General features: G+C 39.0%; 1 protein-coding gene across 1 annotated transcript in view; it reads right to left on the bottom strand.

Moving 5' to 3' along the window:
• Positions 1-1591: 1591 nt before the first annotated feature.
• The window catches only part of ZNF679 (zinc finger protein 679), a 38127-nt gene continuing 18230 nt past the window's right edge, over positions 1592-21488 (bottom strand). The window contains exons 2-5 of the mRNA XM_019030791.2: positions 19365-19493; positions 8162-8288; positions 7586-7681; positions 1592-2627 (exon numbers count right to left, since the gene is read on the bottom strand). Of these exons, the coding sequence (XP_018886336.2) occupies positions 1654-2627; positions 7586-7681; positions 8162-8288; positions 19365-19403 (1236 nt within the window). The 5' untranslated portion in view covers positions 19404-19493 and the 3' untranslated portion in view covers positions 1592-1653. The remainder of the gene's footprint in view (positions 2628-7585; positions 7682-8161; positions 8289-19364; positions 19494-21488) is intronic.

Raw genomic sequence — 21488 nt, 5'->3', positions numbered from 1 at the left:
TCAGGTTTTTCCTTTAATATAAAATGTGTACAATAAAATCTATATTACCAGTAAAGGTACTACAATCCTCTTTATGTTTGAAATGTTTGTCTTCAGAATAAACAGTCTTTACTTTAAAGGCCTATATTTTCTGAAGGTCTTTTTACAGTAATCACATGTATAATACTTTTTTTTTGAGATGGAGTCTTGCTCTGTTGCCCAGGCTGGAGTACAGTGGCCCAGTCTCGGCTCACCGCAACCTCCGCCCCCTGGGTTCAAGTAATTCTCCTGCCCCAGCTTCCTAAGTAGCTGGGATTACAGGTGCATGCCACCATGCCTGGCTAATTTTTCTATTTTTAGTAGAGATGGGGTTTCACCATGTTGGCCAGGATGGTCTTGAACTCTGGACCTCATGATCCACCTGCCTTGGCCTCCCAAAGTGCTGGGATTACAGTCATGAGCCAACACACCTGGCTTATAATGCTTTTATTAAGTATAAACTTTCTGATATTGAGTAAGATGTGAACAGATATTAATGGCTTTTCACATTCTTTGTACAATTTTTTTTCTGGTTATAAATGCTTTCTTGTGCCATAAGGTGTGACAATTTGTTAAAAGTTTTGCCACATTTTTCATTTTTGTAGGAGTTTTCTTCAGTATAAATTATCTTACCTACCCTAATGTGTGGCTACCATTTAAAGGCCTTGCCACATTTAACACATTTCTGGAGTTTCTCACCAGGATGATTTCTCTTTGTTAGAAAGTTTGAGGTGTGGTTAAATGCTGTGTTACATTTTTTATGTATGTAGAGTATCTCTCCAGCATAAAATTTTTTAATTAATAAGGATGGAGAACCAGTTAAAGGCTTTGCCACATTTTTGTTTTTTTTTACAATTGCAGGGGTTGTCTCCAATATCAATTATCTTACATTTATTCAAACAAAAAGTTTGAGGACTTTTTAAAGACATTTCCATATTCCTTATTGTAGGGTTTCTTTTCAGTATTAATTTTCTTAATGTAGAATAAGGGTTCAAGACTAGTTAAAAGCTAAAGCTTTTAACCACATTTTTGTTTTTGTAGGGTTTCTCTCTAAAATGAATTATCCGATATTGTGTAAGGCCTGAGATGTGCTTAAAGGCTTTGTCACATTTTTTACCTTCGTAGAGTCTCTCTAATATAAACTCTTTTAGGCTTTGGGAGGCTGAGAGGCAGTTAGATCACTTGAAGTCAGGAGTTCAAGACCAGCCTGGCCAACATGGTGAAACCCCATCTCTACTAAAAATACAAAATCAGCCAGTGTGGTTGCATGCACCTGTAATCCCAGCTACTCAGGAGGCTGAGGCAGGAGAATTGCTTGAACCCAAGAGGCAGAGGTTGCAGTGAGCTGAGATCATGCCACTGCACTCCAGCCTGGGTGACAAAGTGAGACTTCATCTCAAAAAAATTTTTTTTCTCAAATAAATTCTCTTAGGTTCCTTAAGGTTTGAGGGCTGGTTAAAGGCTGTGTTACTTTTTTTTACATTTATAAGACTTTTGTTCAATATGAATTCTCTTATGTACAATAAAGGTTTGGAACTGGTTAAAGGCTTGGCCACATTCTTTACACTTGTAGTGATTTTTTCAAGTATAAATTATTTTATGTATTATAAGGTCTGAAGGCTGGACTTTATCACATTATTCACATTTGTAGGGTTTCTCTCCAGTATGCATACTCTTATGATTAGCAAGACTTGAGGACCACTTAAAAGCTTTGTCACATTCTTCACATTTGTAGGGTTCCTCTCCAGTATGAATCCTCTTATGAGTATTAAGAGTTGAGGAGAAGGCAAAGGCTTTCCCACATTCTTTACATTTGTAGGGTTTCTCTCCAGTATGAATTATCTTATGTTTCTTAAGGGTTGAGGAGCAGTTAAAGGCTTTGCCACATTCTTCACATGTGTAGGGTCTCTCTCCAGTATGAATTCTCTTGTGGTAAGTGAGGGATGAGGATACGCTAAAGGCTTTTCCACATTCTTCACATTTGTAGGGTTTCTCTCCAGTGTGAATTCTCTTGTGGTTAGCAAGTGTTGAGGAGCGGCTAAAGGCTTGGCCACATTCTTCACATGTGTAGGGTTTTTCTCCAGTATGAATTCTCCTATGTTTAGTAAGGGTTGAGGACCAGGTAAAAGCTTTGCCACATTCCTCACATCTGTAGGGTTTCTCTCCAGTATGAATTCTTTTATGTTTAGAAAGGGTTGAAGAGCAGTTGAAGGGTTTGCCGCATTCTTCACATTGGAAGGAATTCTCCCTAGTATGAATTATCTGATGTTGATTTAGTTGTGAAACCATGAAAAATGATTTGCCATATTTTTTACATTTGAAATGTTTCTTTCCAGTATGTCTTGTCTTACGTCTATTGGAATTTGAAAATTTACCGAAGACTTTGACACATTTATGAGTCTGAAATATTTTGTTTTGGGTAGTTGACAAACATTGGTTAACTTCATTACAACCTCCTTTTTGCACCTCACACTCACCCATGCTTTTATGTTTTTTTACTTGTAAATTGTCATGTCCACATTTTCCATATCTTCTTGGTATTAATTTTTGGAGTGAATCTTTTATGCCTAGCTCTGGCGGAAGGTCTTGGGTGAAATGAGAACACATAACTGAAAGACATAAAAATCACAAGTTACTTCACTTACTACACCCAGATAAATATACTTTACAAATCGAATATATAAAATTATACAAGGTACTTTAGCAAAATGGCATATCAAATTACCACAGGCCATAATTCCTTCATAGGTGTATAAATGTAACAAAAACATAGTGATCAAAATACCTTTGCTGGAAGTTTATAAATAAAGTGTGTGCACCAGGTGGGCACAATACCAAGAGCCATATAGACAGAAAAGAAAAGTCTGATACATTTACCCAACACAGCCCTTCTTCATCCCCAATAGAAGAACATGGTGTCTTTAGGAGTAAACTGGCTTTTATTACAAAAGACCAGAAAAATACTGGCACCTATATCTTTACTTTTGGCTTATGGGGGCCTTTCTGTCTTCCACGATAGAAAGTGCTGAATCAAATGGTAGTATGCTTTGAAATGACACCTTTAAGTCTTTTGAGATCAAAGGTGAATGTTACAACAGCAGAAAGACTGTAGTACATGGATAGAAAATAGGTGTGGAAAGTAGCTACCTACTAGTAAGAAGAAACATGGAGAAGTCTTTTAATGGAAAAATAAATACAAAATTGCAGACAAGACACATCCTGAGAACATGTTTGAGAGACTCTGTGAATCTCTAGCCAAGAAAGAAAATTGGTTTCAGGCTATGCCAGGAAAGAGCTGCATTATAAAGATCGTGAAAGGTAGTTTTATGTTAATGTTTAAATCTCAACCAAAGATTACAATGTATACAAAACATGAAGACAACATGGTCTAATCAAAAAAATCAAAAATTTTGAAAAAGCAACTACAAAAATAAAGAGGCATATATTAATTTTAAAAACATAAGATAATCCATATTATGCTCAGTGAGAAAAATGGAAAACCAGACACCTAAATAAAATTAGAAAAATAAGAATATCAACAATAGGCTTGGAATAATAAAAACAAAACAATCATGGAATTAAAAAAGAATAACTGAAAAAATTTAGAAGAAAAAAATAATGTAAGAAATGAAGAAGCTAAACAAACTAGGATATACACAAAAAGATCCATAACACATATTTAAACAAAGTTTCAAAAGTCACTAGCCAGAAGACAATCTTGGGAGCTGTAAGATAAAAGTGAGGTATTATTTATAAGCATAGTCCTCTGACACATTTGACAATAGAAAGCTTGCAGGTCAGAAAAGAACTGTGTACAATGGTCAAAGTGCTGAAAAAAAATCTTCATGGTGAGAATAATAAATGCAGCAAAAATATACTACAAAATAAAGAAAAAATAAAGATCTTCCAGAATAAACAAATGCTGGAAAAGCATATAAGCACTGCATGTGCCCTAAATAAAATGCTGAAAAGAGGTCCTGCCACTTAAAATAACATGATGAAAAAATACATAATCATATGAAAATATATAACTTTCTGAAAAACATATGCATATACAAAAAATAAAAATCTGTGGTATTATTGTGATCATGTAGAAAACATTTTTAGTTATTCTTTAAAATTTCAAAGATATAAGCATAAAAATAATCATAAAACATAAAAAGATATAATTATCAACATCAATAAGATGTATAGGGTAGATATAATGAGGACAAATTTTTGTATGCAACTGAAGTCATTTTTTTTTTTACCAGTTTAAAAAATATTGTGGTAACATTTAGAGGTGTTATGAAATCTCCAGTGTAGCACAAAGAAAAAATCTCTATAGACACACAAAAGAAAATGAGTCAGTTACTAGCATGAGACAAAGATTGATATTATATAATGGTAAAATAAGTCCATTTACTAGGAATCTATAACTATTATGTCTATCTACATGTATAAGTATATATAACATCAGGGTTTCAAAATATATAAAGCAAATATTGATAGAAGTGAAGCAAGAAATAAAATGGCAGCATAAAATTATAAACATTAAGACCTCACTTTCAATAATAAAAAAATGAAATAAAAAATTAATTAAAAAACAGAAAACCTGAAAAACATTATATAGTGTATAAATTCATTTTGCATTGCTATAGAAAATAACCTGAGACTGGGTAATTTATAAAGAAAAAGACTTCTTTGGTTCACAGTTGAGTAGACTGTACAAGATGTATATGCCAGCACCTGTTTCTGGTGAGGATATGAGGAAGCTTACAATTATAGTGGAAGGCAAAAAAGAACCAAACATGTCACATGGTGAAAGATGATGCGAGTGTGAGGTGGAGGAGCCAGGTTCCTTTAAGCAACCAGCTCTCATGTGAATTAATAGAGGGAGAACTCTATGATTACCAAGGGGATTGTGCCAAGTCATTCATGAGGGATTTGTCTCCATGATGCAAACACCTCTCATTAGGCCCCACATCCAACACTGGAGATTAAATTTCAACATGAGATTTGGAGGGCACAGAGCTCTCCAGTCAAAAGCAAGAGGATACACAATATTCTTATTTGTACCTGGTATGTTCTGTTAGAATACATAGGTCTTAGCAAATTTCAAAAGATCAGCCAGGTGCAGTGGCTCACAGGTGTACTCTCAGCACTTTGGGAGGCCAAGGTGGAAGGATCACTTCGGGCAAGAAGTTTGATACCAGCCTTGGGAACACAGTGAGACCCAGTCTCTACAAATAATTAAAAATTAGCTGGGCATGGTGGGGTATGTCTGTAATGTCAGCCACTCAGGAGGCCAAGGTGGAAGGATTACTTGAGTCCAGGAGGTTTAGGCTGCAGTGAGCCAAGATTGTGCTACTGCACTAGAGTCTGGGCAACAGAGTGAGAAACCCCGTGTGAAAAAAAAATTTAAGAAGAGCAAAATCATACAGCCTATTTTTTCTAACCAAAACTGAATAAAACTAAAAAGAAAAAAGGTAAAACTGGCAAATCAAAAATACATGGAAATAAACACACTTTTCAATGTATTCTTGCACAGGTCAAATAATTTAATTTAATTTAATATTTTTGCTCAGGGGTCAAAATAGTTAAATGACAACTTAATTTGTTAAGATGTCAATATAACCCACAGTGGTGAACAAATTTAATAGAATCTGTATCAAAATTCCAAAAGTATATTTATTCCTGAAATATTGTTTAAAAATTTTAAATTTTATTTTGAACTATATCTAGAGAAACACACATGAAAAACAGAGGCAATATACTTCTTAATTTTAAAACATAATAAAAAACAACAATAACAATGACTATGTGGTATCCGAACAAAGACAAATAAAGACATGATAGAGCAAAATAGGGGGCCCAGCAATGAACTCTTCTGTGTATGAGCAAATAATCTGCCTCAAGGTTGCCATGAGCAGACAATGGAGAAAATATAATCCCTTCAACAGACAATGTTGAAAACTGGATATCTACATTGAAAAAATAAACTTGGATGCTTTAATTGCACCATATACAAAAAATATTTTAAACAAAATACTTTGGAAAAAAACTAATGAAATTCTTAGAAAAAAAATATAGTGGAAAGACATGACATTGGTCTTGGCACCATTTTCTTAGACATGCCATCAAATGCATGAGCAACAAAGAGAAGAACAGGAAAATTTAACTGGGCTAAACTTCAAAATTTCTGTAATCAAGTAACACATTTAATAGAGTGACAGTGCCACCCAAGAAATGGGTGACAATATTTGAAAATCACATGTGATAAAACTTAATATTGAGAATTTATAAACAACTCCTAGAAGTAGACAACAATAACTGAATTACTTGATTTAGAAATGGTCAAGCGAGCCAGGCGCGGTGGCTCATTCTTGTAATCCCAGAACTTTGGCAGGCCGAGGTGGGCAGATCACCTGAGGTCAGGAGTTTGAGACCAACCTGACCAACATGGCGAAACCCCATCTCTACTAAAAATACAAAATTAGCCAGGCATGGTGGCACATTCCTATAATCCCAGTTACTCAGGAGGCTGAGGCAGGAGAATCATTTGCGGGAGGCAGAGGTTGCCCTGAGCCAAAATTGCCATTGCACTGCAGCCTAGGCAACAAGAGTGAAACTCAGTCTCAAAAAAAAAAAAAAAAAAAGAAAAAGAAATGGACAAATGATTAAACTAAATTTTAATAAAAAAAGATATACAAATGGGAAGAACTATTTGAAAGGTTGCACAAAATTAATAATTTACAGAAAAATGCAAAACAAAATCACAATACAAAACAAAATTACTTTACATCAATTAGAATGGCCAATATAAATTTTTTCAAAAACACCAACTATGTTGATGTAAAGAAATTGAAATCTATGTAAGCTGTTGATGAGAAAAAAGATGCAGCTATCATAAAAAATATGAATGTTCTTTGAATAATTAAAAATGAAATTATACAATACAGCAATTCTATTTATAAATCTATATCTGAAATATGCAACACAGTAAAATGAAGACATAAGAGGTATCCTGCTTGTATATCCCCCCACAGCAAGTCTCATAACCCAACCTCTAAATAAATAAATACATGGATAAAAATTAAAAAATAAAAAAGTTGTAAAAAAACCTTAAACTATATTTCAAGTCTATAGTAATGACAACAGAATGGCATGTGCAGAAAAACGGACAAACCACCAATGAAACAGAAACTACTATTCTCGCACATTTTAGACATGATGCAAAAAAAATATTTTAATGGTTTAACATAGAGTTTCTCAAAAATATGCAAATATTAGCATGCCCCCAAAACAATGGCAAAGCAGTCAGTCTCTGATAAGCCATAAAGAAAACTTTGGCTCACACTGTGAACTTGAAGAAAGATTACTGAAGCGAAAGTAGAATCCTTAGAGAATTTAAAAGCATGGGGCAGAAGGTATCCCTATCTGAGAGCAAAAGAAAAAAAATGACTCGGGCTTCTCAGAAACTCTTTCCATGGAAGCACATCTCCCCAAATCACATTTTGAGGACTGGCTTCCTCCTTGACTTTTGCACCTCTCATCTGTGTCATCCGCTTCATCCACTCTCACTTACCTGGGTGTTTGGTTACCATCTCATTTCTCTTTTTATTCCAAGGCTCTTTATTTTGCTCCAGACAGGTGATCAAGTCTGGCATAGAGACAGCAATACCTGTTTTATTAAGAAAAAAAAGTAACATAAATCTTGCTCAATTCTTTAATTACCAAACTAGTATTATGCTTAGTAAAGAGGATATAATAGAAAATTCTAGAAAATTAATATTGATTCATAACAGAACTTTTTAACTATTTAGAAAATATTTTAAATTTGTAGGTCCTTAATTTCACTACTCAGTACTGCTGAATCAAAAATTGGTGGCAGCAACTGAATTCTAAGGTGTGGGCATTTTATGCCATGACATTTTTGGAATTGCCACTAACCTAGAGTGAAAGATACATAAGCTCAGGAAAGGGAAAAGTTCAGGTCAAGATGAAACATCTTGAAGAATTTGTTCTACACCAATGAATCCCCAAGATTTTCTTAAAATCAGAGAGCTAAAATTCACTCATGCAAAGCAGAAATTACCAAAAAACATTTTAGAAAAGAGAGAAAAGAAATATATTAGGAATTGTTTATTGAAGTTATCCTCACCCAGGGAGACCAGGTTTCTATAGTTCTCTAACATCACATCTCTGTATAAATTCTGCTGAGTGTGATCCAGGCATTGCCACTCCTCCAGAGAGAATTCTATGACTACATCTCTGAATGTCAACAGTCCCTGAAAAACAATAACAACAACAAAAAAACACTCATGAACACACAAACACTTACCATGTGGCCGTAGGCAGAGATTTTTATTTGACTCAAGTTAGAGAGTAAAAAGAAGTGTTTCTCACTTATAAGAGTGACTAAAATTATTCAATGATAATTTTTAACACTGAAGTATTCTCTAACTCTGAGAAAAGAGGATAGCCTATGATCCACAATACCACTGTAGATATGATACTTTTCTGGATGATAAATTATTAAATTAAGGGCATCAATATGGAAATGTCTATTTTTTTTTCTTTTCTTTTTTCTTTTTTTTTTTTTCCTTTCGGAGACCAAGTCTCACTCTGTTGCCCAGGGTGGAGTGCAGTGGCACGATCTTGGCTCACTGAAACCTACGCCTCCTGGGTTCAAGCGATTCTCCTGCCTCAGCTTCCCAAGTAGCTGGGACTACAGGCGTGAGCCACCATGCGTGGCTAATTTTTGTATTTTTAGTAGAGATGGGGTTTCTCCACGTTGGCCAGGCTTGTCTTGAACTCCTAACCTCAGGTGATCCACCCACCTCGGCCTCCCAAAGTGCTGGGATTACTAGCGTGAGCCACCGCACCTGGCCTAAATTTAATTATAAAGAAACACCAGTTTTATGCAAAGTTGAAGATACAGATAACTTCCCTGTTCTGTAATTTTTAATAGTAACATTAAGTAGCCTTTCTTTAGCACCCTAGAGAGCAAGTATCTCTTAACAGGTTTTTTCAGAACTTTCTGGGTAATAAGTGCCATCCTGTTTACGTTAGCATTTTCTAAATCCTGTTCTGCATGGAACTAATAGAGCACACAGATGAAACTTCAACAAGACATGTTTCACTTTTCATTAATATCCAAAGACAACTGTGTTTCCCCAGTAAAAATCTTGAGTATCCACACCTTCTCATGTTCAACAGCTACAATGGGAACATTTTAAATACTGCAGGTCATAAATCTGTGGTGAGAATTCTGCATGGCATATAAAAATCCAAGATGAAGAAAATATCTAGAAGGCTATGGTATGGCCAGGCACAGTAGCTCACGCCTGTAATCCCAGCACTTTGTGGGGCCAAGGCGGGTGGATCACTTGATGTCAGGAGTTCGAGACCAGCCTGGCCAACATGGTAAAACCCTGTCTCTACTAAAAATACAAAAATTAGCTGGGTGTGGTGGCAGGCACCTGTAATCCCAGCTACTAGAGAGGCTGAGGCAGGAGAATCGCTTGAACCCAAAAGGCGGAGGTTGCAGTGGGCTGAGATTGTGCCATTTCACTCCAGCCTGGGGGACAAGAGTGAAAACTCGGTCTCAAAACAAACAAAACAAAACAAAACAAAAACAACAAAAAAAGAAGACTATGCTATATAGAAAAAATTTTTTTTCAGAACCCCTGGACTATCATAAAAATAGCAAAAAATAATTGAAACAAACTCATTAGGTATAAACAGCACAAGCAGAGAAGTAAACATATGCATGTTCCGAACACATGGCATTCCAAAGGCAGAGTGGAAACTGCATTTTTTTTTTTTTTTGAGACCGTCTTGCTCTGTCGACCAGGCTGGAGTGCAGTGGTGCAATCTTGGCTCACTGTAACCTCCACCTCCTAGGTTCAAGCAATTATCCTGCCTCAGCCTCCTCAGTAGCTCAGATTACAGGTGTGTGCCACCACGCCCGGCTGATTTTTGTATTTTTAATAGAGACGGACTTTCACCACGTTGGTCAGGCTGGTCTCGAACTCCTGACCTTTTGATCCACCTGCCTCAGCCTCCCTAAGTGTTGGGATTATATGCATAAGCCACCACGCCCGGCCCGCACACTACTCTTGATCTGAGACATGCTCACCAAGAAAAAGTGATTTTTTTCTTTTCCTCTTCTTTCTCTGAAATGTATTTTCAGATAAGATGCTCTGGACATATTAAACCTGCATCTTGAGAATATGCCTTTAAAGCACAACCTATTCACCTGCTACCACCACACACACCCACGGCAGAAAGACCGAGACTTGCAGAAAACATTCACCCATTTTTGTTGTGTATAATTGAAAAGATTTAAGAGCAATGAGAGAACAACGAGCTTCTCCATAACTAATAAAATCTAAGTTTCTTTTTCCCTGCCCTCCCCTATCAGACTCCAGCAATTTTCTTTACAGTAATGGGAGCATGAACCGCACTGACCTCTTCCTACCAAACTGAAACAGGGCAGGCAGTGCAGTCTTCCTTTGATGCAAAGGTTGAACTAAACTCTCCTGAATGTAACTTGAACCCCTCAAGTTTATAAATCACTTGGTAATCTTGGCCCTGCTTTATGCAAAGTGATTCTGCAGGATCCAAAAGGGTCCGGGAATGGGCTTTTTCAACAAGTCCTCTGTAAATGCTGATTGTGCTTTCCCAGACACATTATTAGCATTAGCGAGAGAAAGCAGGCACAGCAAAGAGTCCCTTACACCCACTACATTTGTCACAACATAAATACTTCTGGTACAAATAAAGACAACCAATCTCCACCCTGAAATATTATATTTTTTGTTAGCTTTTTTAAGTTTACAGAGAAAACAGAAGGCAGCAATGTCTGAGTAGGTCTGCACTTGGGAAATGTGTACACATGTACTAATAAAATGTTTATTAAGCAGGTACTATGTGCTCAGGAGCATGTCACAGAATACCATGCTGGGAATAACACATAATGTGATTTAATTTTCATAGTACTCTGGGAGTTGCTACTAAGTGTTGAATAATTTTTAGCATTTGGATTAAGAGCACAGCATTTTTATTTATTCTTATGTTTCTCTATCATTAATTTTTAAAAGAAAATATATAGAACAATAAATCAATACAAAAAACATCCGAAATGATACAATTACATAAAAATTGAATAATCAACTTCCAAATGGCTATTTTGTAAATAATGAAATTAAGGCAGAAATAAAAAAGTTTTGAAACTAATTAGAGCTGAAATACAACATACCAGAAGCTCTGGGTCACAGCTAAGGGAGTGTTAAGAACAAAGTGTATAACACTACACATCCACACCAAAGAGTTAGAAAGATCTCAATTTACAAACCTAATGTTATAATTAAAAGAATTCCAAAAGTAAGAGCAAACTAACTTCAAATAACCAACTTCTTCAAATAACTTCAAATAACTTCAAATAACTTCAAACTAACTTCAAATAACCAAAATCATAGCTGAAATTAAGAAGGTGAGACATAAATAACCATAAAAAGTTTAACAGGCCAGGCACAGTGGCTCACGACTATAATCCCAGCACTTTGGGAGGCCAAGACGGGCGGATCATGATGTCAGGAGTTCAAGACCAGCCTGGCTAACATGGTGAAATCCCGTCTCTACTAGAAATACAAATATTAGCTGGGCATGGTGGCGGGTGCCTGCAATCCCACCTACTCAGGAGGCTGAGACAGGAGAATTGCTTGAAACCAGAAGGCGGAGTTTGCAGTGAGCTGAGATCATGCCACTGCACTCCAGCCTGGGTGAAAGAGTGAAACTCTGTCTCAAAAAAAAAAAAAAAAAAAAAAAGTTCAACGAAACCAGAAGTTGATTCTATGAAAAAATTAATGATAGATAAAATACTAGATTAATGAAGAAAAAAGAAATAATTCAAATAAACACACTCAGACTAAAAAGTCCAAAAACAACAGATGCTTGTGAGGTTGTGGAGAAATGGAATGCTTATATGCTGCTGGTGAGCGTATAAATTTGATTAACCATTGAGAAAAACAGTTTGGCAATTTTTCAATAACCTGAAAATAGAATTACCATTTGACCCAGCAATCCCACAATTGGGAATATAACCAATGAATGTTAAGTTATTCTACCATAAAGACACATGCACACACATGTTTATTACAGCACTATTTACGATATGAAAAACAAGACATAAACCTGTATGTCTTCAATGGTAGATTGGATAAAGAAAATGTGGATGTACACACCATGAAATATGATGCAGCTATAAGAAAGGAAAACATCATGTCCTTTGCAGCAACATGAATGGAGCAGGAGACCGTCATTTTTAGAAAACTAGTGCAGGAACAGAAAATCAAATACTGTATGTTGTCACTTATAAATGGGAGCAAAATAATGAGAACACGTGGACACAAATAAGAGAACAGACACTGAAGCCCAGTTCAGCGTGGAGGGTCAGAGGATGAAGAAAATCAGAAAAAAAATCTATTGGGTACTATGCTTAGTACCTGAGTGATAAAATAATCTGCACACAAAAACTTCATATTATTTTACCTATATAACAAACTTGCATATGTACTCTTGAATCTAAAATAAAAGGTAAAAGAAAAAAATTCTGCCAGGCGCGGTGGCTCACACCTGTAATCCCAACCCTTTGGGAGGTTGAGGCAGGCAGATCACCTGAGGCCAGGAGTTCAAGACAAGCCTGGCCAACATGGTGAAACCCTGTCTCTACTAAAAATACAAAATTTAGCTGGGTGTGGTGGCATGCACCTAGAATTCCAGCTACTCAGGAGGCTGAGGCGGGAGAGTCTCTTGAACCCGGGAGGCGGAGGTTGCAGTGAGCCGAGATCATGCCACTGTACTACAGCCTGGGTGACAGAGCAAGACTCCGTCTCAAAAAAAAAAATAAAAAAATTCATGGGTGGGAAAGAGTGCAAGGTAAGTGATAGGACTGGTTTGTATACAGACAGAGGGGTTATACTCTGATTTAGTCCTGTGTCCATGCAGGCAGATTAGACTATGATCAAGTGGTACAGATCCCTACATTGGTGGAGGAAACAGGTTGCTACTGCAGATTCAGTGTCTGGGGTTGGGGATATGCCAGGAAACTTGTAGACACATTAATGGGATTTTGGCAAGAAGCACTAAAAGCAAAAGCGCTGTGGTGGAATACTTGAGGGTGATACCTAGTCCTGGGAGGGGTGTGGACGCATCAGTGTCTAGTGGGTCTGTGAATGTGTGAGAATCATGTGGTGGTAGCGGTGAAAGAAGGAGGTCTGTTATCAGAATTCCTTTTCTCTAAGTTTTTAGTCCCCTTTTACCCTGAGAGGAGACCTAGAATCACAGGACAATGTGCAGTGTGACAGCCTGTGTGCAGGAGAACAGAGCCTCACCTTACCAGACACCCAGAGTCCCCCTCCAGGCCAGGCCTCTGTAATATCTCTTTTCTGACACCAAATCTGTGGAGTTTGCTAACTAGGAAGCAATTTTTTTTCTTTTTTTTTTTTTTTTTTTTTGAGATGGAGTCTCACTCTGTTGCCCAGGCTGGAGTGCAGTGGCATGATCTCAGCTCACTGCAACCTCCACCTCCTGAGTTCAAGTGATTCTCCTGCCTCAGCCTCCTGAGTAGCTGGGATTACAGGCACCTGTCACTATGCTCGGCTAATTTCTGTATTTTTGGTAGAGATGGGGTTTCACCATGTTGGTCAGGTTGGCAACAAGCAATTTTTTAACACCAACTTATTATCTAACATTTCCATCCTGATACCACCCGGAGTCAGCACAGACCATAATTCAGAGCTCAGTCTCATCATATTGCCCTTACTGCATATGCCTGTCACAAATCCCAGGGACTCATCTATGCTTCTCAGCTACTGTCTGTAAACTGGGGACTCCCATAATCTCCCTCAAGTTCAATAATTTGATAGAGATACTCACAGAATTCTGCAAAATCCTGTACTTATGTTAGCCAGTTTACTATAAAACATGCAACCAAGAAACAGTGAAACGGAAAAGATGTATAAGACAAAAAAAAATGTTGGGGAAGATGGGGCATTTGGATAATCTTGGTAAATAGTTGTGATTAGTAAAATTCTCCAGCCTGGCATGATGGCTCATGCCTGTAATTCTAGCACTTTGGGAGGCTGAGGCAGGTGGATCACCTGAGGTCAGGAGTTTGAGACCAACCTGGCCAACATGGAGAAAACCCATCTCTACTAAAAGTACAAAAAATTAGACATGGTGGACCTGTAATCCTAGCTACTTGGGAGGCTAAGGCAGGAGTATTGTTTGAACCTGAAAGATGGAGGTTGCAGTGAGCTGAGATCGCGCCACTGCATTCCAGCCTGGGTGACAGAGCAAGACTTTGTCTCAAAAAAAAAAAAGTAATAATAAAATAAAATAAAACAAAATAAAATTCTCCATCCTTTGTGGTCTTCAGCAACAGCTTAACAGAAAGAAACATTCTCCCCATTATGACTTAGATGGTGTTGTATTTTCTCACTTATCACATAGCCAGACGTAAACTCTGCAAATTTCTACTTTTCTTATAAAAGAATCTGCTAAATACTTTTCTTCAGTGGTCAAAACAAAATACTTCTTAATCAACTTTGCTTACATTTTTCTTTTTTCCCAGGGCTTCTGACCTTTGAGCTACTTTCAGTCTGAGCCAACATACAACCCCATTTTCTGTCTTTCCTTAAAAACATGCTGTCTTCAGGGTAAAACATTCTCTGATCTAGAATCTAATTTTGCCCCCTTATATCACACCATTCTTACTTACTCCACCTTCTTTCTAAATTTGTTTGCTATTCTCTATGAAAGAAAGTCCTTGCCTGCCTAAACATTGATATCCTTAAAAATCTTATACCTGGTACTTTTTTCTGTTGTTGGGATTCAGAACTTATTACCTAAATTTGATTTTGTTTTATTTTACAAAGTCTAGAAACTGCCCCAAAACAGCAACACCTTTATTTTCAGTAAGGTCTTTCCAATTCCCATCTATTCTAACTCTAACTGCATCTGCCTGTGGGTACCCAGCCTTCCTGGGCTCTGTTGCTCATCTCAGTATAAAGCCTTCTTCCATTGCTAGGGTGAGCAGGCTGGGACATCTGCTGGAGAGGCTCCCTAGAAAGAACTGACTAGGCCTTCATTAACCTCCTTTTGCAAACTCAATATTGCCCTTAGCTTGGAGTTATAGGGCTCAGGCTTTAATTTCAAAGTCAGAGATGTACACTTAGTTTTTGAAACTAAGTGTTAGATAAATTCAGAAAAATTACTGAAACACAGTGTTTATACAAAGGGAAAAAAATGTTAAGGTGCTTACATTTTATAGCTCAATGAGAAAAGCAAAAGTATCTATCTCTTTCAGACAATACACATATCATTTTCTTATTTCCATAACAGGACATTCTGTAATTAGTACTATGACCAAATTCCTAGAAGGTGCGCAGTCCCATCTCATAAAGTTTAGCATAAAATTCAGAAATCAAGATAACAGGGCCAGGAGCAGTGGCTCTTGCCTGTAATCCCAGCATTTTGAGAGGCCCAGGTGGCTGGATCACCTGAGGTCAGGAGTTCGAGACCAGCCTGGCCAACACGGCAAAACCCCGTCCCTACTGAAAATACAAAAATTAGCCGGGCATGGTGGCAGGTGCCTGTAATCCCAGTTACCTGGGAGGCTGAGGCAAGAGAATCACTTGAACCCAGTTTTCGGAGGTTGCAGTGAGCCAAGATCATGCCACTGCACTCCAGCCTGGGCAACAGAGTGAGACTCCGTCTCAAAAATAAAAATAAAAATAAGATAACAGGATGTAGAACAGAAGTATTTACTGTCACATATTAATTTTGCAAAAAGAGACACTGATGTTTTGATGAATCTATGTAATTCCCCAGTTATCTACCACATTTTCTTGTGAAAATATTCATTTCCGACAGCCATAATGAAAGAGATATTTTTCATATTATTTCCCTTGGTAATATTCGCAAAGCTAAGCCTTAGCATACTGTGTGAAATCACACAGCCAAAAAATAACACACCTGAGAAAACTTCTATGCTCACTCTGAAAAACAAAAGGGTAAATGCAAATTTTTAACAAACAGAATACATGACTAAATTTTTTTTCTGAAACTCATCTCTTTCATGACCTTTGTAAATATTTTGTTACATATTGAGCTCTACTGATAAAATGCAATTTACAGTTAACTAACATAAGTTGAAAGAAGTGAAAATATCTTTTCAAGGTGACCAACCCAGGGAGTGGCAGTGCTGATTGGAACACAGACACGTCTGACTTATGTGTCAAGTCAAGCTATCTAATCATTTGAGAGTCTCCCACGTGCATCCTGCTCACTGAAATGCTCAATGACAACCATTCCAGGAGACACTGCACCGTGCCTTGGTGAGTTCCCCAGGTGCAATTACTTTGAGATTCTTGCACCATCTTACCGGGGTCAGTTTTTCTTGTCTTTAGAAATAGTTTTTTTTTTCCCTTCACAAATCTGACAGAATCCAGAGGGCAGAAATCACTTCTGTGTTTTTCCCTCAATACCAGCATATGATTGGCTGACTAGCAATGTGTCTCCATGAAATGGAAGCTGAGTTGGGTAAAGACAATTCTAATGTCGCAAGGGATTAGCTTTTTATAGGAAAAGTATACTAGGAGATTGCTCACAGCCCCAAGGCATTCATTTGCTCTTTTCTCTTGAAAGGCTACACTTCATATCGTGTGCTGTTCTCTAAAAGAAAATAACTCAGGAGATGATATTCACTAGACACTCTAGCAGACACGGCCAAGGTGGGTTGATATTCACTAGACACTGTGGCAGACATGGCCACGGTGGGTATCTTGCTTTATCCCAAAGCAGTACTAAGACCCAGAACCAGGAAAAACCTAAAGTGTGGCTGAAGAAACATTACCCTGTAGGGTTTCCCCCAAAAAAACTCAACCCACGAATTATGATAAGATGTCTGAGCTTGAACAAAAGAAGAGGCACATAGATTTTTTTACAATACAGTGTCAGAGGATTACTCTCTGCCTTTTCTCTTCTTGTCTTTTTTTTTGAGATATGGTCTCACTCTGTTGTCAAGGCTGGAGTGCAGTGGCATGATCTTGGCTCACTGGAACCTCCATTTCCTGGATTCAAGTGATTTTCTTGTCTCAGCCTCCTGAGTAGCTGGGATTAGAGGCGCCCACCACCATACCTGGCTAATTTTTTTGTATTTTTAGTAGAGATGGGGTTTCATCATGTTGGCCAGGCTGGTTTCTAACTCCTGACCTCAAGTGATCTGCACCTTGGTCTTCCAAAGTGTTAGGATTATACTTGTGAGCCACTGCGCCTGACCTCTGCTTTCTTCTTATGTGAAATATTTATAAACGGGAAACTTTTTTTTAAACAAAGCATTGAATGGCACTCTTTAAGTGTCATCCAATGACTTTTAAAAAAATAATTAGTGTAAGTACTGTGTCTGAAACATACAAGAAAGGACAAATATGTAATAACGTGAGTTAGAAAGAAAAGTTGGCATTTGGGAATGTCAGATGGAACTGGAAATTTAATATTTTACTGCAAGGCAGTTAGTCTGTGAGAATAGGGAAACTGACTTAAGACCTTGTTTAAGACACGGCTGAGGCCTGGCGTGGTGGCTCACGCCTGTAATCCCAGCACTTGGGAGGCCAAGCAGGCGGATCTTCTGAGGTCAGGCATTTGAGACCAGCCTGGCCAACATGGCGAAACCCCATCTCTACTAAAAATACAAAAATTAGCTGGGTGTGGTGGTGCAGGCCTGTAATCCCAGTTACTCGGGAGGCTGAGGCAGGAGAATCACTTGAACCAGGGAGGCAGAGGTTGTAATGAGGTGAGATCGAGCCACTGCACTCCAGCCTGGGTGACGGAATGGGGCTCCGTCTCAAAAAAAAGAAAAAAAAAGACAGTTGAAAAATGCAGGCTGCCTGCAGTAGCTTATTCCTGTAATCAGAGCACTTTAAGAGGCAAACACGGCCAGATCACTTGAGGCCAGGAGTTTGAGACCAGCCTGTCCAACATGGCAAAACTCTATCTTTACTAAAAATACAAAAATTAGCCGGGCGTGGTGGTGGGTGCCTTTAATCCCAGCTACTCAAGAGGCTGAGGCAGGAAAATCATTTCAACCCAGGAGGTGGAGGTTGCAGTGAGCTGAGATCACACCACTGCACTGCAGCCTGAGCAACAGAGCAAGACTCTGTCTCAAAAAAAAAAAACAAAAAAAAACCAAGGGAAAGCCAGTTTCCTGTAGAGTATAAAAATATTTAAACAGCAGGCAATTAGACTAAGGTGGATTGATTTTTCTCAGCTCTCACTTAAAAAAAAATCTAACTCAAATGTATCTCTTATGGCCAGGGGCGGTGGCTCATGCCTGTAATCCCAGCACTTTGGTAGGCCAAGAAGGGCAGATCATTTCAGGTCAGGAGTTGGAGACCAGCCTGGCCAACATGGTGAAACCCCATCTCTACTAAAAATACAAAAATTAGCCAGGCACGGTGGTGGGCACCCATAATCCCAGCTACTTGGGAGCCTGAGGCGTGAGAACTGCTTGAACCTGGGAGGCAGAGGTTGCAGTGAGCCAAGATAGTGCCATTGCACTCCAGTAAGGACAACAGAGCAAGACTCCCTCTCAAAAAAAATATTGCATTTCTTGGAAATTACTATATTGAAGAAAAAAATTCAGGCCTAGTCAACCACAGACTGCTAATTAATCTGTGATGACATAGCCAAGAAATCTTCACCTGGATCTTACAAATAAGGAAACTACATAACTTTACCAAAGCAGTTACTGAATTTGGTTTGCTTCATCATGCAACTTATAACAGACTTCTTCAAGTCTCTCCCATGGACCACAACCCACAAACCATAGCTGGGCGCTCTATGATTCTTGAATCACATTTTGATCAAATTGTCTAATATTTTTACAGTGACTCCCATACATTTCTAAAAGGAAAAATGAGGAACTAGGGATCCCAGAGACCACAGCTCTTTCCACTTATGAATCCCACATCCTGAGTCGGGATTCTCCCCTGATGACTTTCCCATCCCTGTACAATCTGGGTGAGATGAGGCGCTGGGAGTGCAGAGCTGCCCAGAGAGGGCTCCAGCCCAGGGCAAAGCCACTGCAGAGGAAAAAGACAGAACTCCCAGGGTCCCAGCCGCTGGCCCAGGCAGCATCTTAGGGCTCGAGGGGACTAACAGCCCACCTGGGCCAAGGAGGATTTGGGTCCTCAGACTCCGGGGCTGACTGCGAGGAAGTTTGGGTCCTGCTACAGCCACTTTCAGCCGGTTCCAACCACCTCCCACCCCTCTCTCATGGTGACAGACCCAGCACTCACCATTTTTCGGCTTCCAGGGGATCCCGGTCTTTTAGCCATAAATCTGCAGATACCTGCAGAACACAAGGCCACAGTGGCTTGGCCTCTAGGAACAGAGGACGCAGAGCAGTGAAGAGAAGAACTGGAGCTCTGGACGCAGAGAAACACAAAGGACCTGGAAAATTACGGAGGCGTCCTGTTCTCTCCAGCTGCATGCCTGATTGTACAGTTTCTAATATACGGCCCCTGATTGGATAAGGTTTGAGGCCCCACCCTTCACGCCCTGAGTGACGAAAAATGTGATCAGACACTGGGCTAAACAAAGCAAAAATAACAGGCTAGGCTGCAGCCTTTACAGCCAAGCCTTCTTCCCTGATCTGAGCCAGGCCAACCTTAGAGGACATTTGCATTTAACCTTGTGTATAACGTCATATGCATTTATAAATGGTATATAATATAGTTATTCATAAACTGAAAAAACATAATGACAATTATTTTAAAATTTCAGATTTTAGGACCTTCCTTGCTGCGGGTCCTTTGCAGTGATATGGTTTGGCTCTGTGGCTCCACCCAAATCTCATCTCAAATTATAATTCATGGCCAGGCGTGGGGCCACAGGCCTGTAATCCCAGCACTTTGGGAGGGCGAGGCGGATGGATAATGAGATCAGGAGTTGGAGACCAGCCTGGCCAATACGGTGAAACCCTGTCTGTACTAAAAATACAAAACTTAGCCAGGGTGGTGGAGGGCGTCTGTAGTCCCAGCTACTCAGGAGGCTGAGGCAGAAAAATCGCTTGAACCCGGGAGGTAGAGTTTGCAGTGAGCCGAGATCGTGCCACTGCACTGCTGCCTGGGTGAAAGAGCCAGACTCGGTCTCAAAAAAAAAAAAAAAAAAAATTGTATTTGCCACATGTCCGGGCAGAGACCAGGTGGGAGGTGATTGGATTATGAGCGGGGATTATCCTCATGCTGTTCTTGCGATAGTGAGGGAGCTCTCAAGATATTTTAAGATGTGGCATGTTCCCCATCCCCGGTTCCCTTTTTCCACCAAGTAAGATATGCCTTGCTCTCCTTTCACCTTCTGTCATGGTCATGATTGTAGGTTTCCTGAGGATTCCTCAGCCATGTAGAATTATGATTCAATTAAACCACTTAAAAAAAATTACGCAGTCTGAGGTATTTGTCTGTAGCAGTGTGAAAAGGGACTAATACATGCAGGCAGCCTGAGATTTCAAAAAGGAGGCAATCCTCTGCAGGAAAATATGAGCCACATGTAAATTTTGAGTGTGCTAGTAGCCAAATGTTAAAAAGTAAAAAGAAAAAAAAACATGGTAGGGCCAGGCGCAGTGGCTCACGGTTGTAATCCCTGCACTTTCAGAGGCCGAGGTGGTGGACCACCTGAAGTCAGGAGTTTGAGATCAGCCTAGCTAACATGGCAAAACCTCATCTCTACTAAAAATACAAAAATTAGCCAAGCATGGTGACAGACACTTGTAATCAGCTATTTGGGAGGCTGAGGCAGGAGAATCGCCTGAACCCAGGAGGCAGAGGTTGCAGTGAGCCGAGATCGTGCCACCGCACTATAGCCTGGTGACAGAGCAACTCTGTCTCAAAATAAAAGAGAAAGAAACAGGTGGAATAACAAGTGAAATTGATTGTAACAATTTAATCAGTCCAATATATCCAAAATATTATTTTAATATGTGATTAGTATGTAAGGGTTAATAAAGCATATACATTTTTAAAGCTAAATATTTTAATGTAACCTTGTATTTTACCTTTCTAGCATACTGCAGTTCAGACCAGCCACATTCCAGCACTCTGTGGCCATGTCAGAGGCGTTTGAACCAGAGCAACTGCATCTGGAATAGGTGCTGGGTGAAATGGGGCTGAGACCTACAGGACTGCACTTCCATGAGGTCAGGCATTCTAAGTCACAGGATAAATAGGAGATTGGCACAAGATACAGTTCACAAAGACCTTGCTGATAAAACAGTTTGCAGTAGAGAAGCCACAAAAATCCACCAAAACCAAGGTGGGAATGAAAGTGACCTCTGATTGTCCTCAAGAATCATTACACGCTAATTATAATGCATTAGCACGCGAAAGACATTCCCACCAGCACCATGACAGTTAACGAATGCC

The sequence above is a fragment of the Gorilla gorilla genome, chromosome 6, assembly GCF_029281585.2.
Source record: "Gorilla gorilla gorilla isolate KB3781 chromosome 6, NHGRI_mGorGor1-v2.1_pri, whole genome shotgun sequence".
NCBI lineage: Eukaryota > Metazoa > Chordata > Mammalia > Primates > Hominidae > Gorilla > Gorilla gorilla.
This window is presented reverse-complemented; position numbering and strand designations above follow the sequence as displayed.